Below are 18,715 nucleotides of genomic sequence, written 5' to 3'. Positions count from 1 at the left end.
TGAGAGGAAGAAGCACTCATTCCCAACATTTCAACGACCTATGATCTCGGTGTAGGGCCGGCGAATATTGTTTGGCGGACAGGATCAAAATGGATCTTGTTGCCATTTTGCTATCGGTAAAGGACAGAAGGCCCACAAATCGGCATGAAGGCTGGGACAGCGATTTTGGAGACCATGAACATGGTAAGAAGTGCTTTCTAACCTTTTCTTTTGACGTGTTCGACGGCCGGACCACGGTTCCGCACCTAAAATGCAAAGAAACGGAAACAATTCCCGGTGTCAAGGGCTCACCGACAACCTGGTATGCATCAGACTATCTCAGCCTCGAAGTTCCATGATATTGAAGGGGCTCGATGGGCTTGACTTGGACGGTTGTTCTCTAGAGCAAAGTGACTGAATTAACGTGAAGCAGTCATGCTGTGGAGATGTGGCCCTCAAATGCAGAGAGGAAACAGCCGACGAACCCCGAAAAAAGCAAAATCACAAGCTCTGACCTCCGCTACGATCAACATTTCTCTGGTCCAGGGTCCAAGACTGTTTGTGCAACCAGCTCTGTTTCGAACTTCGTGTTCGACAACACGAGCTGGCAGAGCTCCTGCTCACATCACAATAGGGGCTGCATGCTTGAAGGTCAGCAAAGAGCCGAAAAGAGTTCGCTTGTTGCGAAAGACGACGGGTTTCTGGAAAGCTGATCTATCAGATCCTGGACTGGCCCCTCAAGTCACATAGAGATGCATGATCGGCATCATGGGTCCCTTGTGCATTGTAACGACTCGCTCTGCTGCATTTGGACTCCATCTGCAAGGGATGCTGCAAGATGGCTCATCATCCAAGATGAGGCGACGCCTTCCTTTCTCCTGCTCACCCACACTTTTCCGATGGTTCTTCGCCTGAATCTCAATTCTCATTCCGACTCCCTGGCGACGACCAGCCAAGGGATTAGCAAGAACCACGAGAAGCAAGGAAGTGGAAGAGCAAACGCTGAGGAAAGGAGTGAAACCTAGTATTGATCATCAATCGTTCTTGCTCCAGGTGGCGGGCATTATTGAGCTTGGTGGTTTTGCACATATGCTCTCTGCATACTTACATGCATGCTTTGTCCACAGCAGGAGGAGCCTTTCGGACTCAGCAGGACTTCTCTCATGGGTCCAGCCTTCAAGTTGCAGAGGCAATAGGCTATCTTGAACGTCTGGACTGCGTTGTTGTAAGTGCCTAAACAAAGCTTGGCTGTCTGTGCTCAGCTGCCAGAGGGCAAAGAATGCAGCAAACATAGCCACTGTCGGCCTTGTGCACCATGGTGCAATCCTGAGGGGGAGCTAACCACAGTGGCAGAACTGAGGGGATCTCCGTCCTCCTGATTCTTGCAAAAGAAATGGTCGGGGGCCGAGACAGCGCCTCGTGGGTCTCGAAAAGCGAGAGCACTCTACCAGACAATCAATTCTTTTGCCACAGAATGACGAATCCGAGAAAGTCCTTCTCGTTCGAAATCATCTCATCAACGCCATCAAGCCTCTTGGATGTGCTTGGAACTGCCATGACTATTGATCAAGAAGCCTGGACTCTCGACGCCGGAGCTCAGAGCTGAAGAAAACAATCGCACCGCCACATCCTCCTCCACCGGTGGCGAGATCCTGCTCGGCGGCCTCGGGTTCCTTTTGTGGGACAGCTTTTGTGGCGTAGCTGTGACTGTTGGTCTAACCTAGTTCCTATTTAGGCAGGAGGATTACAGAGCACATTCTTATCGGGGTGAATTCCGCACCAAGTCTGCCGTCAAAGTGTTCTGCTGATTCGTCGATAAGCTCCTATTCCTTTCCATCACCGACTTGGTCACATCAAGGGCTGAAAGCCACTCTAGTACGGAGTGTGAACAAAGGTGATGGAATCGTTGAGGATACAGTTGCGTCATATGATGCGTGTACCGGAAACGGCTTCAGGAGTGATTGACAATGATCAGACCCAGCAGGATGGGAGGATCGAGGATCAGGAGGAGGATGGCTGACGGGAATCACAGCAGATCATCCCGCTGCCAAGCCGCAACTGATGCCAACAGGGATTCACATGAGAATGGAAGAGATCCCCGACGATACTTGCTAAATTCGGCGCACGAAGCAGGATTCGGTGTGAGAACTTCAGGGGACCTCTGGAGGGGCCTCGACAATCACATCAATTTGCAGTCTTTGGGGTATGCCACCCGTTCAGGATCCAACATTCGAGGCCCCATCTAAGTTCTTCCCACTTAGTCAATTGACTCAATTTCCGCAACCAAAGGGGGTGCGTGCGTGTTGTTTGCGGAATCATCCGAAGCGTTTGAATCGTGGAGACTCTCTCGTCGAGCTTTGCCTTCCTGCTTTGTTGTCTGCATGCTGAAGCACACTCTCAAGCGCTGAGACCCATGGTGACTGGAAAACTGATTGGTTGAGAAACGACAGAAGGTTTACTCTCGGAGTCCTGTTGGGGGCTCATTGGCTCAGAGCCCACAACTCCATGTTCAAAGAGCCTGTTGACGTTCATCTGAGAGGATATGATGTCGCCACAGGGAAAAGACATCCCTGCACGTGAACCATGATCTGTTCGGCGGAGGTGCTTGATGAGAACTAACAATGCCCTCTGGAATTGGTGCAATGAAACGAGCGCCGATTTTCTCCGAAGGTATGGAGAAACCCAGACAGGGTAGCTTTGCTTTTGCGGAGAAGGGCTGGAGCAGGTCAGTGATCTATGTGGCGTGATTGGCTAACCTACGGTCAGCGAATGAAGTCAAATTGGGACAAGCATCCCTCTGGTGAAGAAAATCTGGTTGGTTCTCATGCCCCATGAATTGGCATGGGTCCGATATGCTGGTAAAGGGATACCGATGGTTTGAAATTGGATGGATTGTCAATCTGCTCTGCCGCAGATTGAAGAATCGAAGGGAGAACCAGAGGCGCACGAGTATATGGATGCATACACAAACAGCTCGAGTCCCTGCTGGCCGAGCTTCGCAGGGAAACCAGGTATATGATGGTTCCGAATCAAAGAACCCCTCACATCCGAGGCGCATGAGGGTGGTCTTTGGGCAGCTGCGGAACCTGTGGGCTTGATGCGAGCGCTCTGAGCAGTGTCACCATTGGGGCCGAACCTGAACAACCTGACACTTGCCTCAAGCCCGGACAGTCGACGCCTCCTTGTCATGGCTGTTCGAAAGGGCAGACTGTTCTGGTCTCGCAACACAGCGACACCGATTCTGTCCAGCGCTTGGTTCGTGTGGTCGAAAAGAATGGAATCAACGGATCCTGGGTTGTGATCGACGGGATCTGTCAACTATTGGATTTTAGTGGGGCTTGGCTTGTGCTGCCACGCTTTTGCAGGGCAGCAGGATCCTCCTTTTCAACTTTTTGTCATTCCCATCCTTGGGTCCCCTCCGGGTCGTTCGGTGATTGGCGGATCCGAGAAACAGGACCACCGCGTGAAAAGATGACAGGCATGGCTGGCGATCTGTGCTTGGAGCCGGCGGCCTTAGGTGGGGTCTGGCTCACGACTGCGTTGAGGAGGGAGAATTCACCTGGGATTGTTAAGAGGCAGGATGTGCCGTCAGCACTGGTTCGAAAGAGAAGGGAAATCTTGGACTTTCTCGATTGAGTTAAAGAACATGGGCCTTGGGGAATTTCTGGTTGTCCTTTGGGCCGAAGAAGAGGTTGATTCCCCTCCTGGGATGGTGAACATCAACTATTGCATTCTGAAACCAGAACAGCTCAAAATAAAGCCTAGGAAAAGGGCCGAAAGGCGAAACCCACCATTTTGGAGCCTCCGTCATTCCTTTTTTGCCTCAGAAATGGTGTTCTGTCAGAACTGACGCACTGCTTTGTCCGAGTGGCGTGGCTGTCCTCCGTCGACCAGGCTCTGGTCCCCAATCCTGGACGTGGTCTTGGCGACGGTCCGAAGCGCTAACCGGATCCAGAATATGTGGTACCATGGTCCCGTGACTGAGCTTTACCAAACCTCCCGCCACGCTCCAGAATCCCAAGGCCTCGGGACTGGGCAGCTCTGATCCACCCTCGGATGGCTGGTGTCAATCACAGCAGAGGCGAGGTCATTCTCGTCACATCCAATGCCTTAACACCTGACTAACTCTTTCGAAGATGACAGAGGAAGAGACACCAAGGAGTTCACTGTTCATGTCGCGAATCGCTCCTCCGAGCGATTACTGGTCCCTGCAAGACGACGCTAATGCAGGAACTGATGAAGCTCGATGGAAGTGTCTCCAGCTCGTCACAATTCCAGTTTTCTTGTCAATCATCCGCATGTGACTCCGAAAAAAAGGATTCGCGAAAGAAGAGGAGGAAGGGAGGCCTTCCAGAAGAGATATGCGAGGGAAGACTCATGGCCCCCTTGATTGGCTCACCCCGGCCTCCTCTCTTGTCCTGACTCTTTGCTGGGACACTGGCGGGCAATGCTGTGGTCAAGGCCAAGCTGACAGGATGGGTGGCGTCTGAGGTGAGGAAGGATTCGGACGAGAATCAAACTAACCCTCGGGGCCTGCACCACCCAGACGGACCCCATGATAACGAGGAAAAAGCAACGAGAGAACGTCCGAAACAAGAAAAAGGAAAAATAGAAATGGGGAAAACCTCGGGGCTTGAAGAGAGTGTCGCACCGTCACCGCCATGGCAGGGTCAGGCTGGCCAGCAGTTCGGGTCGGGAATCGAACTCGACCCCTGGCGAACGCTCGGACGATTCAACGGGACTGGATGCTGACTTCTGGGGCAACTATTGCCATCTGCGACAAGAAGGACAGCCTTGAATAGAATACCTTAATTGTGCATCCAGCCTGTAAGCCGCGCGCGTACTGTAAGACAGATACCAACGCACCGATCCTCCCAGTTCTGGGCGACGATCACCCAATGGCACTTTTTCGCCCTCCAGCAGAACCTCGCCGCGTCTCTCCTCCGGTCCGAGTCCTCTCCTCCTCTCCTCCCTCTCCATCTCTCACTCTCACTCTCGGTCTTCTCTTCTTCCCCCCCAAATCCACACTCCCTTCCCTCTTTTGTTCTCCCTTTTGATTTCTTTTTTTTCAGTTTATATCCGTTCCTTAACTTTTATTTTTCCATTTTCTGTTTTTTCATTTTCCCACTCTGGAGCCTCGCATCCCACTGCAGTCACTCCTTCCTTTCCCTTATTAGCTCCTGTCTGCGGTCTTTGTACCTGCTCTCCTCGCCTTCACGACGTTTTTAATCTTTAAAACCGCCTCCTGCAAGTATATACATATCGGCAGGCTTCGGCTCCAATCCACTCTCTTCCTCTCTGATCCCTTGTCTCCCTCTCCACGCCTAACGTCCCTCAACCTGCCATCCGCCCTCTCGTCGGCCCATGATCGAGACTCCCCGACTATCCTGATTCACTCAGCGTTTCGTCATTCCCTTGACCTCAATCGCAGTCATGAATTATATTCACCACCCGTATCCGTTCGCCAGCCATTCAGGCATCCCAATGGAGCAACCTATCGCCTATGACCCGGCGATGGTTCACCCTACCATGATGCAACCGATGGACGGCTACCTCTACCCTCACCCTCCCTTTGACATGGTCGACTTTTATCACCAGCCGATCATGGATTACGAAGAATATGCCGAAAATCTTTCGCGACCCAGATTGACCAAGGAACAGGTGGAGACTTTGGAGGCCCAGTTCCAGGCTCACCCCAAGCCCAGCAGCAACGTCAAGCGCCAGCTTGCCGCCCAAACAAATCTCAGCCTTCCTCGGGTTGCTGTACGTCCTACCTTGAGTCCGTTGTTGTGAAGTAAATGGCTGATCATCCTCCACAGAATTGGTTTCAGAATCGACGAGCCAAAGCGAAGCAGCAGAAAAGACAAGAGGAATACGAGCGGATGCAAAAGGCAGAGGCACAAGCCGAGGAAGCTGCCAAGGCAAAATCTGAACCTTCGGATCCAGAGTTTGCCGAATCTAATGAAAAGAAACTAAAACTTGACAACAAGGACGACGCTACTCCGCGTACTTCAGACACAAATGCGTCTAGCAACAAGAAGCAAACATCCAATAGTCCCTCCGGCTTAAAGCACCAACAGACGCGGAATGAGTCAGCCCGCGAAGCTAGCCTTGCATCCTTGCAGAGAGCCTTGAATGCTGCGACTGGTCTTCAGTATAGCCAGGATGGGCAGAGTGCTACAAACGCTGACGAGTCCGTGTCTCCAACCACAGTACTCTCTAAAGAGGCTGATGCGGTCTGGGGCTCTGTGGCTTCGACTGGTGGACTGACCGCTGCCCCACTAGAGAATCAGCAATCGCTTTCCGACTATCGGTCAGCAAGCGACGCGGAAATTCCATACAACTCGATGCAATATGCACTCCAGGCTGATGTGGCTGTTTCGCGACGGGGCTCATCGGATGCGCTTGCTGATTCTCTAGAAGGAATTGGCATTAACGCTAGCTCTCACGGGCTGCCACAACTCGGGAATCGCACCGACATGGCACCAGCCTGGAAGGAAGCCGGCAAAGAGCTTGACCTTGCTGCTCGCAGAAAGCGGCCTCGACCCGCCGCGATTGGCACGTCAAGATCGTCTTCCATGCTGTCGGGGTCTTCGACCATGTCGCCGACAACGCGATTGCCGAGCTATGGCACCGTGAAACAGTCCAAATCGGCACAGAATCTCAACACCCGCTATGCAGGTGTACGAAAAGCGTCGACGCAGCGTTCACCACTAAACCTGTCGACCTTTGCCGAAGCTGGCGTTCTGAGCTCTGCAAAGACGGAAATGTCTACTATGCTGCAACCAGTCACGACAAGTACACTGGCGCCACCCACGCCCTTGACTCCTGAGGAACTTCACCACCTGCTCCCGAATACTCCGTCCACCGACGGCTACTGCTTGTCCGCGGGACCGACTAGCCACTTCTTCTCCACGACGCAACCAATGCAGATTAACCTCGCATCGCCTCCAGCCACACCGTTGGGCATGGAGATGATCTCTCCGTATCAATACCAGGGTGTTGCGCCGCCAATGTCGGCCCCTGCTCACTTCACTTCGTTCCCCGATTATACTTGCGAGGGAGGCTTAGACGCAAGAAGTTGGGAAGGCGCGTCGATGCCATCTCCGGAGGCCTCATTTCAAAGCCATTGCCGGGTAGACATGTCATCCATGCCGTACCGGCAGGCTCTCGAGGACCATTCCGAGAGCGCGTCTCCGTTTTGCACAACAAGCGAAGCTGACCTGAACACATCCGGAGACATCAAGACCACCGAGTTTCATCTCTACGAGTTCCCAGACCAAGAAGAAGCCCACCGATTCGTGGCGCAGCAGCTTCCATCTCAGAAGCCGAAGGAGTACACATTTGCTGAACACCGAACGCCGAACAATTTCGGCTGACGAACATATATTCTGTATATCGAGAAAAGGAGGTCTTCTGTACCCATAAAAGGCTGCAGCCACCGATATATATTGTCGGACTAATTTTTTTTGGATGGATTCCCAAGCATACTTTGTGTTTTTGGTGTTGGGGTTTTTGCATGTTTGGAAGCGGTTGGGTTGGATGGACATACTCTTTGGAGACTTTAACGTATATTTACCACACTTAATTAATACATAATTAGACGACTCGGAATTTGAGATAACGATCTTGTTTTCGGAGGTTTAACCGCATCGATCTACTCTAATCTGCTTCTTTCTACCATCGTCTAATCTCCTCACTCTTGGCTTCCCACGTGGCGAGCTGCTCCCACCTGTATGGCTTCAAAGAAACCCCAAGAAAACCACAAGGCCAGAGCGCGAATCACACAAACACACAGAAAAGAGAGATATAAAGATAGTGGAATGTACGTCTGCATCACCTCTCAGGCCCTCCGGCTGGGCCTCTAACAAAATGAAGCTCTCAACCCTCGCAGCCTCCGCAACGCTCGGCCTCAGCGCCATCGCAACAGCTGCCCCCTCCCATTCAAAAACCATCACCTACACCACCGTCAAGGGATACTTCCTCCAGGATGAACCCTCGACAGACCCGTCTACATTTGACTACGTGCGTCTCCTTACCTATTTCCCCCTCCTCAACCACCAAGGTACTCACAAACACCAGACATCCCACAACTTCGGCCTCATCGACCGCCGCTACGACTCCGACAAGCACGACCCCAATACCCGGGACCTAACACAGTGGGAACGCTTCCACCGCGAACTCGAGTACCTGAACAAGCACTCACCACAGCATGTCTCGTATAAGCTCGTCTTCATGGGCCGCCACGGCGAGGGCTGGCACAACGCCGCGGAGAGCTACTTCGGGACCCCCGGTTGGAATGTGCGTCCTTCCCTCCTCCACCTTCCCCACATATGAAAATTGACTAGAGAGCTGACGATGACGACGAACAAACAGTGCTACTACTCCCTCCTACCGGGAAACACCACACATACCTGGTTCGACGCAGACCTGACACCAGAGGGGGTGAGCCAGGCCTCGATCGCACACACATACTGGCAGTCCCAGTACGCGGAGCAGAACATCCACTTCCCGGACGCGTACTACGTCAGCCCGATGACGCGCGCGCTGAAGACGGCGAATATCACGTTCTCGGGGCTGCCGCTGCCACTCGACGCGCCGTTTATTCCGGAGGTGAAGGAGGGGTTCCGCGAGGGGATGAGCATGCATACGTGTGACCATCGGCGGTCGAAGAGTTATATTGAAAGTCTGTTTCCCTGGTGGACGTTTGAGGAAGGATTCACGGAGGAGGATGAGCTTTGGACTGGGGTGACGGCGGAGACGGAGGAGGCACAGGATGAGCGGAGTCGGGATGCGCTGGATGATATCTTCTCTCGTTCGCGTCGGGGCCCGTTTTGGAAGTCCAAGCCGGCTGACGTCTGCGGGGGGCCGGGTCATGACCACGACCACGGCCACGGAGAGGATGAGAAAGATCTGGTTATCTCGATCACCGCACACTCCGGTGAGATCGCCTCGATTCTGAGGGTAATTGGACACCAGCCTTTCGGGCTGAGCACGGGCGCTGTGATCCCCGTGCTGGTTCGCGCCGAAGAGGTCAAGGAGCCCGACGGACCTACGGCCTCTGCGACCTGGACGCACAGTGCGTACTGTACCGCGCCGCCTGCGACGAGTACGGCTTCGGGCTGTGTTTGTGCGGCTTCGGCGCCACCTGTGACGTCTGGGTTCCCTGTTGGCGGGACTACTGTTCCTACTCCTACACCTTTCTAGAGTGGATGGACTCGAGCGCAGGAATTGAAGGAGTGGTTGATAGTGGACTATCATAATTCATGACATAAATAATGCTATATAAGTAACCTACTGAGACACCTGGGGAAGAGAATTAAGGTCAATTTGTGCGCATCAAGTATAGACATGAATCATGAGCACAGAGTGCCAGATTGACGAAGTGAAAAGAAAGCAAGTGCAGGTATGAGTGCGGTCGGCGCAAAGGGGTACTAGTACTGAATCAGAGAGGAGAACTAATGCAACGCAAGAGTAGAGGACGCCTTCCCTATAACTGACTGTAAGACAACTTACTACCCAAATTATCGAATCTGACCAGTCCTCTATCGTGGATAATGCACAAATGTCATAAAATTCCAAGCGAACCGCCTAGCTCCCGAAAACAAAGTCGAATCAAAGCATCGGCGGGTATAACATGGGGTATTGAAGAAATACGCAGATTAAGATAACGTCCCCTTGTCAGGACAGACCACTAAATGTATAGCAGAAAGGCAAAAACTAGCCGCGAGAAAATGGCAGTAACAAAACAGGATGTTGAGTCCTCAGATTTCCACTCAACTCCTGGGCGCCGGAAGTATAGTATTCAAATTCGTTCAGTAAGTTGACCACCCTGGCTGAGGGTGTCCGGGTTGCATTGGCTGGTTCGGCCAGTTGGGCATGGCTGGGTTCATCCCCATGCCCATTCCAGGTTGCTGGGGAGTCCCGGTCATGAAGGGTTGTTGGCCCGCCGGGCTGTGTTGCGATGGGTATATGCCTCGCGCAGCCATCGCAGGGTAAGGCGCGTTGCCACCAGGGAAGCCCATGGATGCCATTTGCTGCTGCTGAGGCGTTTGTGGGTGGTGCATGGCAAACGACTGCGGCATCTGGGGTACCGATGGGCGAACTTGATTGCGCGGAGACTGAGATGGGTGCTGCTGTGGCAGCGAATGCGTAAGAAGAGAAGGAGATTGTTGTTGCTGGGGCTGTTGCGGTTGTGAGCCTTGCTGCTGCTGCAATTGAGACGGGTACTGAGGAATCCCCTGATGATTCGACGACAAGGGCGAGGGCTGAGGCTGTGGAGGGGGTTGGCCCCACATTTGCTGCTGCTGCGGATGATAGCCGTAAGGGACAGCTGCTTGGGGCGTCAAGGCCGGGTTGGACCGCTGATGCATAAGGTCAGGACGACCCGGAGGCATGGCGCGAATGGGTGACTGCGCCACCGAAGGTTGTTGGTGCATTGTTGGTGGCTGAAACCCGGCTTGACTGGGCATCATTGGAGCTTGCGGCATCATATTAGGCTGTGCAGGGGTCGAGCTCAAGACACCAGCTGTCGATAACCGCGGAGACTGCATTGGCTGAGCCACAGATGTAGTCGGTTCGACTTGCCCAGGTTGGGACTGCGCCGCCGTCGCAGGGACTTCCCGCTGCTTGGAGTAGAATTCTTCGAGGCCCTTCTGGCGGAAGTTACGCTGAGAGGTCAGGATTTTGTTGAATTCTGTCGTGTGGGTGGCTTGGTTCAGAATTTCGGCTGCAGAGCTCGGCTGCGTCCGGTCCTGGAAAGGCTGGCCAGTCAGCTCCTGCCTGGGCCGAGCCAAACTGTTGTATTCTCTCAAGCGTGGGTCGTCCGTAGTAGTGGCCATATGGATCATTGGGAGTGGCTGCGACAGAGAAGCGCCTGATCCGAGTGACAAATTACTGGGAACCGTCTCGAGTGCATTGCTGTATATCACATCGCCATGAGTCAGGGTTGGCAGCATATTGGCCGCGTTTGCCGCTTCGGCTGCAGCTTCTCGGGCTTTCGCGCCACCCGGGCGTTTTTCTCCCGCGAGGTCGTCCTCCGTGAAACCCTGCTTGCGAGCTTTGCTCTCCCAGTAGTCGTCGCGCACCCGTCGTCCGTTCACGATGACGCGACTGCCGAATTGACGGAACATCGATCGCGCTGAAACGATGGCAATCTGACGCGAGCGATAGGAATATGGAAGAATATCCTGCTGGATCAGATCGTCTTTCTCGATCTGCGTGGCGATAATCTTGTGTAAAGATCGGTTCTTGTTGAACAGGAGATACGAGTCTCGGTATGACAGAACCCGGGCGCATTCTGTTGCCAGCATGAACAGCTTTTTCCCTCGGAGCGGCACGGTAAACGTCCGACACCTGTACTCCCGGTCACCTTGAAGATAGCCGTTCGGATCCACCTTCTTCTCCCCCGCTTCGTCAAACTCTTTAGGAATATATTCATCGCGTTCTTCATTCAGTTGGTCGGTAGTATGATCCCTTACTGTTGGGAGAGCCTTGACCAAGGGAGCTTTGGTCGGCGTTGTCTTTTCAGGAGGCGAGGCCAGCGGGGGTGACGCGTTGGCTGGAGACTGTTGCAACTGTTGCGTCTGCATGCGGGGAGTTTGTAGTTGTGCGTTCGACGACGAAGCTTGATCACCGGATGGTCGTGGCGTCTTCGGAGGTCGTCCGCGTTTCCGACGACTGTGGTCATCTGCAACTACTACTGCGCGTCAGTAATTTGATAGCAGAGGATAGGCGTGGTGCGCGCAAGTTAGAAAAAGAAACAAAACAATAAGTCAACAAGGCAGTATAGTTTTACGAGACGTAGCGGCTCGAGATAAACTCGCGCGACTCTGGATTACCCCGAAGCGCACGAGTACTCGGCGCACATACCATCATCATGTTCCCCATCGCGAGCAGGGCCGCGTTGCTCCGGCGAGCGCCCGCGCTTGACACCACGAGGGATCGTACTAGGATCTGCTGCTCCGTACGGCGGTGTTGGCAGGACAACAGGTACTAGGTGGGGGTCAGTTTGGAGGTCGTCGCGACGGACTGACGGTGGAAAATAAGAAACTGTAGACCTCCAGGACTGTCGCGTCGACTGTGGCGACAATATTTGAAATGTGAAAGAGAAAAGATAAGAGTGAATTATAATATGAAAAGGTGACGTACCGTTGGCATTATCTAAAGCAGCAGGATTGATGGTGCCCGAGCCATCAACGAGATCCCCTCCGATCCCATTCATCGGGGCGGAAACGGAGTGGGAGCCATACATGGCGGGCCAAGGAGGGACGGGAGGGTGAAAGAGCGGTCGCGAAGCCGCGGGCGGGTCAGAGAGACGCGCGAGAAGTCAAAACACCGGGATGGAGGTGATGGGCTACTGCAACGAGGCGAAAGGGAGAAACGGCGACGATGCAGGTGGTCCTCGGACAACTCAGAGTGGACGTGTCGTCGCGGGTTCGCATGCAGTTGGGTGGGAAGACTGGGAAGGTGGGAGTCGGGCGGATCAGCGGGGAAAAGATGGGAGCAAATCAGTGTCAAAGCTTCCGTCGTTCGACACCTGAAGAGATTAGAGGACGGGGGTGCTCTTCTTGTGGTGGTCGGATTTCACGGAATGCTCGATAAACTCTGGCCGGAGAGGGGAAAGATCACGTTAGGCGGTGACTAATCAAGGCTGAGGCGGACAGGAAGGGAAGATGTGGCTGGTGGCGAGTGGCTGGAGGGCGTGAGACTCAGCCACATGAGGTTGTTTGGCAGAAGGTTCAAAAGCTCAAAACTTTGGGGAGGGGGAACGACTTGGCTGTCGGGACCCCAGAAAATTGGAACCTTGGAAAGCCTTGTCTGCAGAAAAGCAGAGCCACCAACTGTGCACGGAGGCAGCGCAAGCGATGGGAATAAAAAAAAAAAAAAAGAAATGATTCACAGCTTGCCGCTGATGGAACCGATCAGTGGGTACAGTTGACGGGGGTGGGTGTGACCAACAAGCAGCGTCTGTGTGCAAGATGAGTCGGGGGATGGGTGTTTCTGCAAGGCAGAAGACGAGGTTTATTGGGTGGAGGATAAGAAAGTTGTGAGGGCCAAGGAGGAGTGGGGACGAAGGTAAGAGATAGATGATGCACCAGACAACGAAGCTGAAAATGGGAGAGGCAGAAGGTGCAGGTGGAAGGATTCGCCTGCTCGAAGGAGGGGGACACGACGCGATCACAACCGAAAGTTGATTGAACCCAAACAAGCTGGAGGCGGACTGGCCCCCACGTGAGTTGTGATTGGTTGCGATTATGCGCCCATTTGTCAGCCGCTGCACAAGAGGACTGGCAACTCGGTCTGGGAAACAGGCTTCTTTTCTTGGATTTGAGAGACGCAGGCAGTCCTTTTCAGTGATCATGTCTGCGAGCGCACGACTCAGGATGACCCCTCGGGTAGCGCGGACAGTCAGTCAGGCTAGCTCGCTGCTAGTGAGTTCGAAGATAATCCAGTGAGCCTTCGATGTGCCGACCAAAAGAACCCTGCAGGCCTGAGCCAGTGAGCAAAAGCAGTCTCTGTCTTCGAGCGCACCGATGTGCTTGGAAGCAGCCAGAAAAACAAAATATTATTAACGAAAACGAGACATGATTAAGACGCAGAAATCCCGCAAAAGGAATTATGCCGGGCTGCCTCTGAAGAGCCGCGTCGCCCTCGATTCCTCCGAATGCATTCTTGGGCAACGTCGGAAGGATCTCGGAAGAAGTGGCCAACACGGGGGATTCACGGAGCGGACTTGTCGGCAGTGGCTTGTCAATGCCATCCAAGGTCAGGACGGGTTGGGTGAAGCCTCAGATAAGCGCTGTGATGGCGAGGCGGTGGATCGCCCTAACGTCGATGCATAATGCTTTCCGAGGTTGGACGACATACTAGAAATGGGAAATGATTCGCACTACCCATAGATATCTTTGACTTTCATTCTTCAGGGCAAGGGTTCGAATTCCAAATTGGCCCTATAATGTTGTCCTGTATTGTCACTGCTTTCGACGATGGGTCCAGCTGCGGCCTCTGAGTGGCTCTTGTCAGTGGCGAATATCCCCCTAATGCATGACAGAGGCACGTATCTCGGGGTCGAGACGTGCTGATTGTTGAAGTTGTTCATTAAGGCGCTTCCATTCGACATGGATTACGAGGTCATCCAGGACGCGCCAGTCCTGTCAATAACCCAACAATTTGAGAGCATTCTTGATCGCAGGCTGCAGAAGATGATCGATATTGAGTCTGTGCAACCTGACCAAGCTTCTTGATCGTATCTTCTCCGATATGCCTGTGGGCGGGCCATGAGGGAAATGCCAAAGCCCGATGGATATCACCTCGCTAATCATCTCTGATACTTCGTCCTCTAGAGCAGACCCGTTGGCCAGACCCGTTCTTCGTCGGACTAAGTCAATACCACATGAGACTGGACTACAATTTGGGATATCCATCGGAATGCTCCCCCACCCTGGAGCGAGAGATTTTACAACTAGATTCGCTTCATTCCTGATAACTCAATGCTCGGCATTTTAATCCGCAAATTTCTGTCCCTCACCAGGGGTTGGGTAGTCCAGACTTAGCAAAGTGGGAGGGAAGAAATCTGGCAGATGACCATTCCGGTCACAAGGTTGAGAGGTTTGAGAGCGGCAGCCCGGGTCGATCAGGACCGTGCGTCCATCGCCGTCTTCCGGTTGGCCCCGGGCGACTGTGAGACGCAGCAAAGGTGTGTTGAGAAGCGCCTAATGGGCCAAGGAAAAATTGGGCGGAGGATCATCAGCAGAGCAACTAGACTTCTTGGGGAGAGGAATTATGGCAGCACAACACAACGGTCCGGCCGAGGGGAATATTACCACTCACCATACTCCTGCAACGATGAGTGGGTGAGTCATGGTGATCGGGGGGGGGTTAGAGGTTAGGCTGTGCCGCATTCTTTGTCCGACGTGAGCTGAGTATATCGGATGAGTGGCCAATGGGTGCTGACCTGGTGGCCCTCTCCGGTTTCTAGACTCCTCCGGAGTACCTGCTATGTGAGACGGCGACGCATTTCTGAGATCCTTTACGTTGATAGATTTGCATCAGGTATCGCTGGTTGGATGTCGTGTCTTTCCCACGACAGGATCCTGGGCGAACTCCCACCGGAATGTGAGACGAAGTAAAGAACTGCAGGCTTTTGAGTGGGCTACTTTCAGTTACGTACTACACCCCGCGCTCCTGCACGACATTGCCCAGCCATGAACGGAAAGAGATATTATTGCCCGGATAGACAGGTACGTCGGTCCGCTGTCTCGACGGGTGTCCGGTGACCTCGTGGAGGGAGGGACGACGTCCATTCCACTTGGAAAGAGCAGATAATGAGAGGGATCACACAGAGTGAGCACTCTTGACAGGCCCTCGTTCTTTTGTGCACCTTCCCGAGACACCCTAGTTCTGGTTCAATGTCTCTCCCGGGTGAGTCCCGAGGTCTACTGGACCGTTTACCTTATCGGGTAGGTTGACGGGGGTTGAAGCGGGTGATGGTGTAAAGTATAGGGTACATGCCATTTTTTTCATGTGAAGATGATGCCCTCTGCTATTTAACTGAGGCTTTGGTTTCACATCAAGGTAGCGATAGCCACTACAAGGCTACTATCCAGCCTATACGACACTTGGTAACGCTGTGGATGTCTTAAAAGCTCGATGTAATTGAATTTCTCTCTTATATCAGATTTCTAAAAGTACATGTCTGCTGCTCCAGATCCCCAGAGTTAACACCAAAGTAAGCCTGTTGATTATGCTTCATTCCAAAATATAAAATTTACCTTCAACCGCAACTCTCGCATCGGGCACTGCCATGTCCCGTCCGGTAACTCTCGTCTCGAAAGTCCGCACGGATCTAAGATATACTTCCAGGGTATGCTACGGGGTACTTTTTCACTTGTGGGGATTCTATTGAAGACCGGCACCCAGTTCCGCAAATCAGCATGACCGCAGAAGTAAACTCACAGCGGGCTCGGAACCAAAAGTCGTGTTGTGGAGCAAAAGTGGAGCAATATCCAGACGCCGCCTGAAGTGGTCTGTTGAAGTCATGACATGGAGATGACATCAACGAACGAGGGGAGGAGGGCCTCATCTCCGGCCTCATCTCTGGGCTTCAATGGAACGCCAGTCAAGGCCCAGCGTTCTTTCAACGCGAAAGCCAAGTAATTGCTAGTCTGAGATAGGCATCGCGTTTTGAGTGAGCTAACCAGAAAGGGAATGGTCGACCCCGCGAAAATATGCTAATCAGACGGAGAGAATGCCGACGTGTGCCTCGTGACGGTTGCGTGAAGGTTTGATGGAGGTTCCTATGAATGTAAGATGGATGGGAGATGGAGTCGATGAGAGTTGCTAGAGGAAAGAGGAAGGCCTAATTCTTTTAACTGCACACATCTCTGGCCCTGAGTTTTATTGTCATGCTGAGAGGTTCAATGTCCTGAGACAAAGGGCTGGCAGTTGAGAGGATGCTTTGGTGGATGTTCACACATGGGAGTTTCAGTGTTTCGGCCCTGGGAATGATCAAAGGGAAGAGGAGCGATAGAATAACAGCACTTTTACGTTTATTCCTTTTTACCAGCTATCTAGCAAACTCAAATACAAAGAAATGGGATGTTGAATCCTAAATACAACAATGTCAACCCTCTGTCCTGGGTTTAGACTCCATGACCTTCACGGCGAGGCGGCAGGTCCGTAAGCTCCCCATCGGCGATGAGTTTATCACGAAGGCGCCAAAGGCCCGCCCAGGTCCTGTCTTCGCGTCTACTAGTACGACCGTTCAGCCAGTCCCATGCCATCTGGAATTGTGGTCTCAGCTGTCCACTGATATGCTCATCGTGTTCCATCAGGCAGATCAGGAGGGAAGACCAGAACTTATCGAGGTTTTGGAAGTGGCCGCAGTCCCTCCAGTAGAAGAGCATCACCGCTTCAGCATACCCCCAAGGAGTCAGGACTTTCATGGGGTAGACATTCTCCCATGGGCCAGAGCCCCAGTCTCCAGTCGTCGATGCCCAGCGAGGATCATCGGAAATGATCAGGTTCCGATCGTCCGCTGGCGGAGGAGCCGGTCCGAATTCTGGGAATGACCAGAGAAGAGACGATTTCTGATGCAGCGACAAAATCTGGTAACCTGAATGCGGATATCTGGACTGAATGTGGAAATGCACGGGAGCAACCGCGTGGAATCGATCCTCGGCCAGTATGCAGCGAACATGACTTTCGCTGAGAAGACGATGCTCCACCAGTAGATTATCCCAATGGTCTAAATGATCCGCTGGAAGCCGGTCCACGCGCAGCTCCGCGCACTGAACATCTCCGCAGGGTGTGAAGCCGCTCGCAGTCAGCGCGTTGGTGGCAGATTCGACCTACGATAACCGTTAGTCATTCCATCACCATAGCCTCGCATGTATCCATACCTCGTGGTCGGGAATAACAAAATCAACTTCCTTATCCAGAGTCAGCAATGGAAGCTCTGTGAGTGCGAACAGCCGTTGATACTCACACTCTTCGCCCCAATCTCGTGAAACAAGGCCAGGGCCAACCACCCCCAGAGAACGCTGGGGATACCAGCATCGTCCAGGATTTGGGCGACATCCGCTATAACTACCGTCAGTCCCTTTCCTCGTTACCTGGTCTGAGGGATGATTCATCTTGAAATGTTACCTGCAGGCTGGATTCCGCCAGGTGTTGTGAATGTGTGAAGAAGCAAGGCACAATTTACTATTATTATTTTCTTTTTTTTTTTTCATTTCCTTTTTTTTTTTGCAGGTTAGCCTCCTTCCTGAGCATGACTATGCGTTGATTTTATATCCATCAAGGTATACCCACTGGCGCACCGATTTCCTTTGACTCGAGATGGGCGTCAAAGGCCCCCAAACCGCTGAGTCGAGTGGGCAAAACCAGATGAAAGACCCTCAACGATACTCGGGAAATGAAACGCGGGCTGAATGAACCCAAACCAACATGGATCCAGCATTATTAGCCTTTGCTTCCCTTGTAGACCTTTGTGTGGTAGACGGATATAACAGATCTGTGACTCGACCCGTCCAAGCCAGGCTGCCTCCTGACCAACCGTTCCCTGTCTTTGACCATATCGCTTCATCTGTGGTAGCCGTTTCCCGGGATTCCAAGGCGACGCTGACAATCCAAATCTCACCTGATTGGCCTTCGCTCGGATCCTTGAAGCCTTTCAAGAAAGGCCCAACTTGCCCGAGGTTACGTTCCTCCATTCTTCTCGAGGCATAGCGGATCGCTTCATTATTCTTTCGTGTCTTTACTCAAGTTCGTGGAGTCTTATCTTCTGGCGGAAGTGAAAGCCGAGTGATTCTATGGGAGGGGCCAGGACCACTCGCAGACCTCCACCAGGTCAAAGAACGACTATTACATCAAGAGTTTTATAGACCGGTTGCAGATGGCCACGGACAGAACGGAAAAAGGCCAGAAGTCAACGAGGGGGTGAAAGAGACCGCGACATGATGGTTATGCATAATCAGCAGGAAAGAAAGTCAATAATCTCCGGAGAAGGTCTTGAGAATCTGGTGGTGGTTGAAACGCGTGGTCTTTGGAGTCAGACAACCTGATCAGCAGAATCGTCGAACATTCGATGGGTCGGCCCCGCTGGAAAAAGGGTCAGCTGGTCGTTCGACTTTGACTGTGGGTTCGCGTCCCTCGATCCCCCTCGGTGGTGCTGCTGGAGAAATCAGCCAGCGGTCTCTTTTACCACCAAGAAAAATTGAATCCTGGGATAGAA

The 18,715-nt window shown here is 52.9% G+C and overlaps 5 protein-coding genes across 5 annotated transcripts; 2 read left to right on the top strand and 3 right to left on the bottom strand.

The window, feature by feature from the left end:
* Window positions 1-4,881: 4,881 nt before the first annotated feature.
* BJX67DRAFT_341358 (homeobox domain-containing protein) lies at window positions 4,882-7,650 on the top strand. Its single transcript, XM_071027885.1, has 2 exons — window positions 4,882-5,742; window positions 5,799-7,650. Exons 1-2 carry the CDS (start codon window positions 5,413-5,415, stop codon window positions 7,356-7,358), a joined length of 1,890 nt encoding a protein of 629 aa, XP_070891026.1. The 5' UTR covers window positions 4,882-5,412; the 3' UTR covers window positions 7,359-7,650.
* An 84-nt stretch (window positions 7,651-7,734) lies between these two features.
* BJX67DRAFT_341354 (phosphoglycerate mutase family protein) lies at window positions 7,735-9,218 on the top strand. The gene is made up of 3 exons (XM_071027884.1): window positions 7,735-8,004; window positions 8,062-8,280; window positions 8,356-9,218. Exons 1-3 carry the CDS (start codon window positions 7,852-7,854, stop codon window positions 9,184-9,186), a joined length of 1,203 nt encoding a protein of 400 aa, XP_070891025.1. The 5' UTR covers window positions 7,735-7,851; the 3' UTR covers window positions 9,187-9,218.
* A 299-nt stretch (window positions 9,219-9,517) lies between these two features.
* Window positions 9,518-12,418, bottom strand: BJX67DRAFT_97591 (putative nuclear localization protein). The gene is made up of 3 exons (XM_071035685.1): window positions 12,130-12,418; window positions 11,851-11,973; window positions 9,518-11,677 (listed from the first exon to the last, which is right to left on the bottom strand). Exons 1-3 carry the CDS (start codon window positions 12,230-12,232, stop codon window positions 9,795-9,797), a joined length of 2,109 nt encoding a protein of 702 aa, XP_070891024.1. The 5' UTR covers window positions 12,233-12,418; the 3' UTR covers window positions 9,518-9,794.
* BJX67DRAFT_97590 (uncharacterized protein) lies at window positions 12,419-13,453 on the bottom strand. The gene is made up of 2 exons (XM_071035684.1): window positions 12,940-13,453; window positions 12,419-12,673 (listed from the first exon to the last, which is right to left on the bottom strand). The coding sequence occupies exons 1-2, from the start codon at window positions 13,340-13,342 to the stop codon at window positions 12,606-12,608; spliced, it is 471 nt and encodes a 156-aa protein (XP_070891023.1). The 5' UTR covers window positions 13,343-13,453; the 3' UTR covers window positions 12,419-12,605.
* Window positions 13,454-16,622: 3,169 nt separating this feature from the next.
* On the bottom strand, window positions 16,623-18,194 carry BJX67DRAFT_376889 (uncharacterized protein; the record flags this gene model as incomplete). The annotated part of the gene is made up of 4 exons (XM_071031974.1): window positions 16,623-17,330; window positions 17,382-17,411; window positions 17,468-17,562; window positions 18,038-18,194. The coding sequence occupies 4 exons, from the start codon at window positions 18,192-18,194 to the stop codon at window positions 16,623-16,625; spliced, it is 990 nt and encodes a 329-aa protein (XP_070891022.1).
* Window positions 18,195-18,715: the final 521 nt, after the last annotated feature.

This window comes from Aspergillus lucknowensis, assembly GCF_044049455.1.
Source record: "Aspergillus lucknowensis strain CBS 449.75 chromosome Unknown BJX67scaffold_2, whole genome shotgun sequence".
Taxonomy (NCBI): domain Eukaryota; kingdom Fungi; phylum Ascomycota; class Eurotiomycetes; order Eurotiales; family Aspergillaceae; genus Aspergillus; species Aspergillus lucknowensis.
The sequence above is the reverse complement of the archived record's forward strand: the minus strand, read 5'-3'. Positions and strand labels throughout refer to the sequence as shown.

What these genes read in the sequence shown, in the direction of transcription:
- BJX67DRAFT_341358 (XM_071027885.1), top strand. Translation starts at nt 5,413, where the DNA reads ATGAATTATATTCACCACCCGTATCCGTTCGCCAGCCATTCAGGCATC. An exon ending in TCAGCCTTCCTCGGGTTGCT is followed by an intron (nt 5,743 to 5,798) that starts GTACGTCCTACC and finishes CATCCTCCACAG; the next exon opens with AATTGGTTTCAGAATCGACG.
- BJX67DRAFT_341354 (XM_071027884.1), top strand. Translation starts at nt 7,852, where the DNA reads ATGAAGCTCTCAACCCTCGCAGCCTCCGCAACGCTCGGCCTCAGCGCC. An exon ending in ACCCGTCTACATTTGACTAC is followed by an intron (nt 8,005 to 8,061) that starts GTGCGTCTCCTT and finishes CACAAACACCAG; the next exon opens with ACATCCCACAACTTCGGCCT. An exon ending in TCGGGACCCCCGGTTGGAAT is followed by an intron (nt 8,281 to 8,355) that starts GTGCGTCCTTCC and finishes ACGAACAAACAG; the next exon opens with TGCTACTACTCCCTCCTACC.
- BJX67DRAFT_97591 (XM_071035685.1), bottom strand. Translation starts at nt 12,232, where the DNA reads ATGTATGGCTCCCACTCCGTTTCCGCCCCGATGAATGGGATCGGAGGG. An exon ending in TGCTTTAGATAATGCCAACG is followed by an intron (nt 11,974 to 12,129) that starts GTACGTCACCTT and finishes ACCCCCACCTAG; the next exon opens with TACCTGTTGTCCTGCCAACA. An exon ending in CGATGGGGAACATGATGATG is followed by an intron (nt 11,678 to 11,850) that starts GTATGTGCGCCG and finishes GACGCGCAGTAG; the next exon opens with TAGTTGCAGATGACCACAGT.
- BJX67DRAFT_97590 (XM_071035684.1), bottom strand. Translation starts at nt 13,342, where the DNA reads ATGATCACTGAAAAGGACTGCCTGCGTCTCTCAAATCCAAGAAAAGAA. An exon ending in CTTGCACACAGACGCTGCTT is followed by an intron (nt 12,674 to 12,939) that starts GTTGGTCACACC and finishes CACGCCCTCCAG; the next exon opens with CCACTCGCCACCAGCCACAT.